The following is a 9894-nucleotide window of genomic DNA, read 5'->3' as shown; positions in this document are numbered from 1 at the left end:
ATTTTCATTGAAGGGGAATGCAGGAATATAGAAATGCTACATCATAACCATAGAAATAATACGTTATCTCAATATTTGAAAATTTACTGTAAAGTACAAGCATCAGGTCATTACATGACTCAATTATTCTTTACTGTCTCGAAGCAACCATTTTATTAGAATTATTCTTATAATTTTTTTCACATTTGATAGATAACTATTTTTTTTTATGATGAAAAAAATCGGAATTTCCAAGCTTGAAAGAGTCACGTTTCTTTTCAGAGCTAAGAACTGGATCATGTGCAGTGTTATTTTTACACTTTTTTAGTCCCTGTTATTTATTACCTTTTTCTAAATAAGAATAGAATTATGTCAAATCACTGTGCGATAATTAATAAACCTAACAGGAAATAGGGTTTCTAGGGCACTCTTTATTAAATAACATGATATAATTTCCTATGCCATAAATTGTGGACCAAAGTTGTTCAGTGAAATTAATATTCACAAGACGGTGGGCAAAGTTTATTCATAGTTAGAGAATAATAGGCTTTGATGAGCCCAGTGGACCAATTTATTGTTTATCCTTGAAATCCGATGGTGTTGGTACATAGATGATTTAATTTGTCTAAAGAAATGTTAATTCTTCTCTGCAGATCATAGTCTGTATGTAGACACACTTCAGTATGTAATTGGATTTTTTTTTTTATTCCTTTCTCTGCCAGAGGTTTTACTGTCCTGGATCTGGAGGCATTTGATGATTTCTCTTCCTCCTTCAGACCACTTTACATTCACACATAACATGATTTGGTTTGAGGGGGGTTAGGTATGCAGGGACATATGTATAATCCCAGTCTTATTACCATTTGCATACATATATGTGTTATCTAAGGCAACAGAAAACAACCAATTCAGCATTATTGCCTCTATACCCTGTATAGTTCTGTGACCACCCCCATAAGACATCATAGCTCTTGTTGATTCCCCCAGAAAACAAATATAGTTCACAGTTGCTCAATCAAAACTATCATTGAATTGATGTTGACATTTGAAATAGATTTTTCATCTGGTTTGCAACCTGAAATAACGTTAAAGAAAAAAATACATTAAAACTGACATGAAATCAATATTCAACTTCAACTTCTTTGGTGTCAGTCCACCATATGACATACAGACATACCGATGGATCAAAAAACTGTTTCTCACAGTCCTACTGTGTGCAAATAATAGACAAAACAAGAAAAACATAAATATGCAACAATAAAAAACAACAACAATAAAACAGACACCGTAGTGCAAATATGGGTCCACAGTGCAAAAGTCCAAAAGTCCAGAGTTTATGGGGCATGGCGGAGAGAGGGGAGAGAGTTCAGCATCCTGACAGCCTCAAGGGTGAAGCTGGTCCTCCATTATATTATATACATTTTATATTAATTCTACTTAATTCAATCATTAAATTAAAATAGTCAAGATTGAAACAATATCAAATATTTATTTCTATGTTTATCATCTGCTTTATGTACAGTCTCCTCACGTACGTTTTGACTCCTTTCAGTCAGAAATGAGGCTGCAATTAATTGTTTTGAACCCATGGCCGTAACCACGGCCTTTTGGGGGGGTTGTGTCCCCCCAATACTGAGAAATTACACCCAATACAGAGTAAAAAATATTTTTTTTAAATATAATCAACTTGTATGAACACCGTCAACGCTTCTGTCTCTTGTTATGTGCTGTTTATTTTCTATTTATATCCCATTGTGAAGGAGAACCTAATTGTGACTCCACCCTCACAATTTTACACTTGGTTGCGCCCATGCTTTGGACAACGTTACTTTACCATAGCATTTTTCTGACAGTTTGGAAGACAGTCTATAGTATGACATTTTTTTGTCCTTTTAGACGAAATATTTTAGCATGACAATTTGACATTTTTGAAAAAGAGACTATAGATATTTCTAAATATGACTTTTTTTTCATAATTTGGACGACATGCTATAGTATGACTTTTCTATGATATTTTATATGACATGCTATATTATGACTTTTTTTTTAGATGTTTTAGACGACATTTTATAGTGTTACTTTTTTTCATATTTTGGACGACGTGCTATAATATGACTTGTTTATGACATTTTAGACATGCAATAGTATGACTCTTCACATATTTTCTTCATCACTGATGTGACAAATGGCACAGTGGTGCAGTGGTTAGAGCAGTGGTTTGAACAGTTTCCTCATGAGGAAAAGTTCTTGGTTTCAATTCCCACCTGATACATGCTTGTCAGTTCAAAAAAAGTCATACTATTGCATGTTGTACAAATGCGTAATACAAAGTCATACTGTTGCATGTTGTCCAAAATATGAAAAAAAAATTATTTTATTGTATGTTTTTTAATATTTTGGATGACATGCTATAGTATGACACTTTTTCATATTTTGGAGAACATACAACTCTTTTTTCACATTTCGGACGACATGCTATAGAAAGACTTTGTTTTCATAATTTGGATGACTTTCTATAGCATGTCGTCCGAAATGTGAAAAAAAGGGTCGTACTATAGCATGTCCAAAATATGAAAAAAAAGTCATACTATAGCATATCATCCAAAATATTAAAAAACATACGATAGAATGATTTTTTTTTTTCATATTTTTTTATAGTATGACTTTGTATTAAGTATTTGTACAACATGCAATAGCATGACTTTTTTTGAACTGACAAGAATGTATCAGGTGGGAATCGAACCCAGGAATTTTTCCCTGTGAGGCCACTGTTCAAACCACTGCTCTAAACACTGCACCACTGTGCCAATTTCATGTTTATAGCACGTCATCCCAGATGTGACGTCTGGGATGACGTGTTATGAATATGAAAAAAAAATTGTGACTTTATATATGTCGTCAAGAATATGAAAAAAAAGTCATACTATAGCATGTCAACTAAAATATCTAAAAAAAAAAGTCATACTATAGCATGTCAACTAAAATATCTAAAAAAAAAAAAGTCATACTATAGCATGTCGTCCGAAATATGAAAACAAAGTCATACTATAGCTTTTTTACATATTAAGAACAACTTACTATAGTATGCCTTTTTTTTCTCTCTCTGCCTTGCATGGGTAAAGCAGGGATTGATTCCATAATTTTCTTACTGTGAAGTATCAGCCCTAACCACTGTGCCACTGATGGTACAGCTTCTATTAACTTCTATGACATACTATAGTATGACTTTGTATTAAGAATTTGTACAACATGCAATAGTATGACTTTTTTGTCATTTAAAAAAAAGTCATACTATTCATATTATAGCATGTTGTCCGAAACATGACAAAAATGTCATACTATAGCATGTTTTCCAAAATATGTTAAAAAAAAATTTTTTTTTAAAAAGTCATAGAATAGCATGTCAAAATTATGAAAGAAGTCGTCCGAAATATCAAAAAATAAATAAAAAAGTCATTCTAGAGTAAGTCGTCTAAAAAAAAAAAAATAAATAAATAAAAAAAATAAAAAAAAGCCACTATGTCGTCCAAAACAAGCAGGCTTGTGTTATATCTGTAACTTACAACCAAACATCAGTTAATGTTTCAGGTCTCATTGGGTTCTGATTAAAAAGTTATCCAATTCTTCAAACAAGAAAGCACAGTGTCTTCTGTTTTTGATAACATTGGTTGAATTTACTATTCTTACATAATTATGCAGTTATGGCCAAATGTCAGAAGGCAATACCCTTATTAAGATGAGTTTAATAGGCCAAGTTATTACGCTGATTCAAGGAGGTGACAGCTCCGCAGCGCACAGAGTAAAACTTTAACAACAGTCAGTGACTGCAGAAAGAAGACGCCTTCGTTAATCCGTGCGTACTGCGCGTCTCAAGGTGGCGAGGCGAAGGTCACAAGTTCCCGAACACAGCCCCTGAGCGATCACACACACTGCCCTAAAGAGAGGGCGGATCCTGAACCCATACAGAGAGGAAGATACACGACACCAGGGGAGCGAGGACGCACATCGCAGTTTTACCGGACACGACGTTTTTGAAAGTTGCTGCTTCTGAGATCCAACAGGTGAAATGACCAACCATCCATCCCAGTCCAACGGCATGCAGAACGCCCGGATGGAGCACTTGTACAAGGTGCTGGTTATCGGAGACCTCGGGGTCGGGAAGACCTCCATCATCAGGCGCTACGTCCACCAAACCTACTCCACTAACTACCGGGCCACCATCGGAGTGGATTTCGCCCTCAAAGTTTTGAACTGGGATTCTGTGACTATCCGCCTTCAGCTGTGGGACATCGCAGGTGAGACAGTGAAGATGTTCAATAAGCTGTGCTTAATGTCTTATATTTGCTGGTATAGTTATCATCTCCTGCTTTCACTGCAGTTCAAAGAAACTTGGCAACAAACATAAAATGCAGGGTCCAATAAAGCTCACAGGTGGGTGTAATGGATCAGTTGCACACCGTTTATGGCTTAAATTTGGCTTCTTTTTTTTATGTTAGAATGTGATGAAACCCTTTCAAATTGAAACTATATGTTTAGCGCTGTTGCCTTAGTTCCTGAAAACTTGATAGTTTATGCAGATAATACTTATCTTCAAACTGACAGTGAGGCATGACTTGTAAAATTATGAAACATTCACAACTTAAAGATGCACTGTCACTGCAGAGAGCTCAGGCACACACTATTCTCTCTCTCTCTCTCACACACACACACACACACATAAATTGCTTAGAGAAGAGGAGCACACTGTTATTCAGTCATTCATTGAAGGTATGATGTTGCATCATGTGATTAGGCCCATGTGAGGGAGATTTAAAGGCCAGTCACAGGAGTGTCATTGTAACTAAATCAAAAACAAAACATCGTCACTGAGTCACTCTCATGCACACAGGTGCTGGCACACGCCTTAACTGGTTAATTTTGATCCATTAAATAAAATTATGATCGCATGTAAATAAGTCTAAAAAGATTCTGGTTTGTTATTTGCAAACTGCACCATCAGCATGACAGTGTGTCAAGTGAGATGTGTGACGTGTGTCTGTCTGAGAGAGTTTCTGCTAATGAGTGCTGAAAACCATTCATACATTCTGGTGCAAAAGGAGGAAACTGTCAATCCAGATTTTCCATTTCCTCTTTAGTCGTGATGCAGATTGTATAATTTTGTCTTTGTCAAAGTAAAGCAAAGAAAGACAAAAGTGGCCTCTTATTCATTACTATTCAACCATGTAAACTTTTCTGCTGAGAGGACATGGCATTCACAGCCAGCAAGATGCACACACCCACACACTCAGCTCTCGACCGACAAGTACTCACATTAGACAGCAGAACACACACCCTGAGGGAATGTCCTGTTGCTCCTCAACCACCTGATTTCCATTTCCTACACAACTCAAGGACTGATGAACACAGATACATACATACTTTTCACATTCTCTCAGATGTTAATGAACACAGTGCAATACAGGTTTAAATTAAGTAGGTTTATTATCAGCAGGAACAAGAAGCTGCATTGATCATCCGGTTAAGTGCAGCAAGACCACAGGAATGTGCTGTTTCATGGAAAATGCAGGCACAGCTAACTGCAGTCCTCATGTCAGCTGCATTAGTCAAAATGCAAAAATGCAGGGAAACAATGATAATCTCTTATCAAACTGAAGGTTGGGAACAACAATGTTGGCACACTATTGAATGAAGCTCCTTGTGTGTGCGTGCGTGTGTGTGCGTGTGTGTGTGTGTGTGTGTGTGTGTGTGTGTTCATCACAGGGCAGGAACGTTTTGGGAACATGACACGAGTGTACTACCGCGAAGCCATGGGAGCCTTCATAGTGTTCGATGTGACGCGGCCCACGACCTTCGAGGCCGTTGTTAAGTGGAAAGAGGATCTGGATTCCAAATTAATGCTGGCTAATGGACAGGGCATTGCCACTGTGCTGCTGGCTAACAAATGTGACCAGGGTAGGGAGCTGAGCAACAACGGCATCAAAATGGACCAGTTCTGCAAGGACCATGGCTTTGTCGGTTGGTTTGAGACCTCTGCTAAGGTGAGACCAGAGTATGGTTGAAGGTATTCTTGTTTGTCATTTGTAATGTGGGAAATACACGTGTTTACTTTGTTTCTGAGAAGTGAAAATTATTACCTGTCAGGTAAATATGAACCTTGAGCCAGGAGACACTTAGCATAGCTTACCATAGACTGGAAATTGGGAGAAACATGCAGATCTATCCAAAAATAATAAACATTGCCTCAATCACTCACTTATTAACAATTTTGTATCTTGTTAATTTAATCCGTACAAACATTTAAGAATGACAATTTGACTATGAAGTTATAGAAACGCACTCATTCAGATCTCAGCAAGCGTGTGAATAAGCGTAATTCCCAAATCATCAAATGACAATGAATGGCCCAGATTGTAGGACTTTGCGATGACTGGCTGACACGCCCAGTGGAGATCTTCTTCCATTCAGGTCACTTCAGTCTGTCACAAACATCCCTACAGAGCCAACTGGAATTTCATATCCACATGGAAGATGGCTGTACGAGAGATCAATTTACAAAGCGGGTTCACAACAAGTTATTAAAGAGATTTTTAACTGCTCTGTGCTTCTTGCATGAAGGTCTGCTTCCAATCGAAAAACGTAATGAAATCACTTGAACCCCACTGTTTTCAGTCATTGTCTGAGTGGATTCAAATTATAGAACCACAATCTGATAATATGTTGCATCTTTTTAACCTGCTAGATCATCAAAGCATCAAACTTTTATTGATTGGAATATAAAAATTCTAAAATTCAGTTTTTTATGGTGGTAGAATCGCATGTGTTTTATGCATCATATGTTTCCACATAGATACAATATATATGGTATCCTGTGATCTTTACTACAATTAGTTATGAAGGTCTGAAGAAATATTCTCTGCATAAATACTGAATGTTTGTTGATCTGCCAAAGAATCAGTGAAAAACAACATTTTATTTTACTTTTTTTGATGCATACTTTAACAGTTTGAATTCATTTTCTTGCATATTATGTACAAATTCAAACACAACTGTGTTTACACATAGCTTTAAATTCTGCTAAAGTTGCCCTCATTTGCACATTCTCTGTTGACACTTCTGTGTTAGAGCAGCGTAAGTGTGCTGCCATCCTCGTGGCATCAAGACTCAACATTCTGAAAGGTCAAAGTTTATAAGGAGTAGGTTCAGCAGACGAATCAGAGGTGGGCAAAGCAGACAGATAGACTCAGCCTTCCCTGGTAACAGTTAGGAAAATGTGTACAGCACTTACATAGAGTAGTTTTAAACACATTCAAGCGCACACATGGTGTCGTTTGCGTGAAGGTGAGAGCATGCTAGTGACCTAAAGTTTGAGCAGGGTTTAGATTAACTACTGTTAATGCACAGGGTAACATTAGCTGAACTGTGGTAATTGTTCAATATCTAACGGCAGTTTATTTATGTCCTTTAGGACTGCCTCAACATCAGTGAAGCTGCAAACTTCCTGGTCAAGCACATCATGGCCACAGAACATGAAATCCTGAAAAGTGTGGTACCGGACACAGTCTCACCGCAGCTTGCCTCCAACAAGCAGACAAGCTGCTCCGGCTGCTTTAAGTAATGAGAAGAAGGAGCGATGGTGGGACTGAAATAAATGGATGCATAGAAGGACAGAGAGGGGCAAATGCACCACAGCCCTCCAAAGAAATCAAAGTGGTATCTTTAGTCCAAACAGCATAGAACATTTTAGTTTGTTGCATTTCTTTTATGAATATACGAACAAGTAAAAGTTCTGGTAAGTATAACACTGCTGTCTGTGCTGTTTGGCATGATGTGGTCCATCGTTCTGAAGAGCATAGACAAGAGTCAGTGGTCAACTTTTCCTATTATTTTTTTTGGCTTGTAAAGTTTACATTCTAACAACAGGTCACTTTTAAAAGGACCGGCAACATCCTGACCTCCCTGATCAAACCGAACAAAAGGAGGAAGTGCTTCCAGTACAGTTGAAGCAACACAACCAAAGATGTTCTGTAATGACCGAATAGGAACACCTGTGTCATCAAACTTATATATGTTTTTCACCAATTCAGTAAAGTGTGCTTGTGATCCACATAAACCTGGTGAATAAAATATTGTAGGAGAAAAGCATTTTTTTTTTAATGTCATTCGACATAAGCCGAAGAAAGCAGTATTGACCACTTTCAGTGGATTTATTGTGTAATTATGTGAACTTTATACATTGTTTGTCAATGATTTTAGATTATTCACAATATGCTTTAATGATTGCATGCTGGTATTGTTCTGTGTTAAATTGCTTAAAATCCTTCCTAAAACTGACTATTGTGTTAAGTCTTAGTTTAACTAGGCAGTTTAAGTAACAACACATTCACACTTATAGCAACACCTTGGTCAGTGCAAGCAGCTGTAAAGATATAGAGAATTAAAAAACACTTAGATACACAAACATCCTGGAGCTTGCCTCGAGTAACGAGTCTTTTATGGCCAGTGGGTAGGTCCACTTGAGCAGTTCATGTTAAAGCGATCAAAAACTTGTGGGACATATATATATATATATATATATATATGTATTTTATAATGGGAGAAGAGTGATTGTCTTTCTGTCTAAGGGTTGGTTTTCAAACTGGTTGGCTTCTACATCAGACTAAATTGTTTTTTTATTTAATCAGAATTGATTAATAGGTCTATGTTTGTGTTATTTTTACATCGTCACAAGAAAGGTTGTGTTCCTTTTCGAGATGTAAACTGGACACCCTCATAAATTAATCCGCCAAACCTACCGTAACACTCAGTATCCATGGTAACCAGAGTATTTTTTTTTTTTTTTTCATGGGTATCCTCTTACAGAGGAAGCTATTTTTCACTGCAGACACACACTGGTGCACATACACATTTACACAAATGTTTCCACTTTCCATGCCCTTGTTCCTTTTTACCTCATCTTGTATCTTCCTCACATACACTGTCCTCTGTTTAAATCAAGTGTATTGTTTGTTCTGTTGCCATCCATTCAAATATACAATAAGTGTCTATTGACATATGTTACATTGTTTCCTCTTGTTTCCATGGTGTTTACAAGCCTGATGCAACAGTGTCATGTGTTAACATGTGAGTTCTCGCTGGTATTTTACAGCATGTACATGAGGGAGTGATACATTTGAAACAATGGTGTCCCCACAAGACAATATCACAGTGTTAGTTTGGCTCATCATGAGGGTGTATGACATCGTGACATCATGCATCATGCATCATGCGATGTCAGCACAGTGCCACACTATAGATTTTTAGAGCTGATTTGGACCGAACTGGAACACGCACACATTTCTGCCCAGGACAATACTTTATGAGAAATCATCGTATGATATGTTCAAGAAGTGAAACAAGACTTCACATCTTAAACTAATTATACTTGTGGATTGTACTTTTTCATTATTTATTGTGAAGCAGTCAAATAAATTAACCAATTTTACACATATCCTGCCCTAACCACGTCTGCTGTTTTTGTAGCACATTCACATCATGTGGCACAAAAGTATGGCATTCATGCCCTTTAACCTTTAACCTGGATTAAACTATTTTTCTGCCTCACGATCACTGTTGTAATTTAGTAAAACTTCACAAATCACTCTAAGAGATGGGAACTCAACCTCTAAGTTTTATTAGTTTAGACTGAGAAATGTGTGTGTGTGTGTGTGTGTGTGTGTGTGTGTGTGTGTGTGTGTGTGTGTGTGTGTGTGTGTGTGTGTGTGTGTGTGTGTGTGTGTGTGTGTGTGTGTGTGTGTGTGTTCAGGCTGATCCAGGACTCTCAGGTTCTCATTAGGTAGCCACATGACTGTGGATTATTCTCTGCCTGAGGGTTTAGATTTAGTCATCTGCTTTTGGCTCATGTCAAGACACCAACGA

General features: G+C 37.2%; 1 protein-coding gene across 1 annotated transcript; it reads left to right on the top strand.

Moving 5' to 3' along the window:
- The first annotated feature begins 4011 nt into the window (after nt 1-4011).
- Nucleotides 4012-7594, top strand: rab38b (RAB38b, member of RAS oncogene family). Its single transcript, XM_069145580.1, has 3 exons — nt 4012-4274; nt 5740-6017; nt 7445-7594. The coding sequence occupies exons 1-3, from the start codon at nt 4046-4048 to the stop codon at nt 7592-7594; spliced, it is 657 nt and encodes a 218-aa protein (XP_069001681.1). The 5' UTR covers nt 4012-4045.
- The last annotated feature ends 2300 nt before the right edge of the window (nt 7595-9894 follow it).

Source organism: Embiotoca jacksoni, unplaced genomic scaffold (genome assembly GCF_022577435.1).
Source record: "Embiotoca jacksoni isolate LCO1_2020_lvr unplaced genomic scaffold, fEmbJac1.0.p SCAF_13, whole genome shotgun sequence".
NCBI classification, from domain to species: Eukaryota; Metazoa; Chordata; class Actinopteri; family Embiotocidae; genus Embiotoca; species Embiotoca jacksoni.
This window is presented reverse-complemented; position numbering and strand designations above follow the sequence as displayed.

Excerpts from the sequence above, each read along its gene's own strand:
- rab38b (XM_069145580.1), top strand. The coding sequence starts at position 4,046 with ATGACCAACCATCCATCCCAGTCCAACGGCATGCAGAACGCCCGGATG. Across the intron at positions 4,275-5,739 it reads TCAGCTGTGGGACATCGCAG|GGCAGGAACGTTTTGGGAAC; the intron begins GTGAGACAGTGA and ends TGTTCATCACAG. Across the intron at positions 6,018-7,444 it reads GGTTTGAGACCTCTGCTAAG|GACTGCCTCAACATCAGTGA; the intron begins GTGAGACCAGAG and ends TATGTCCTTTAG.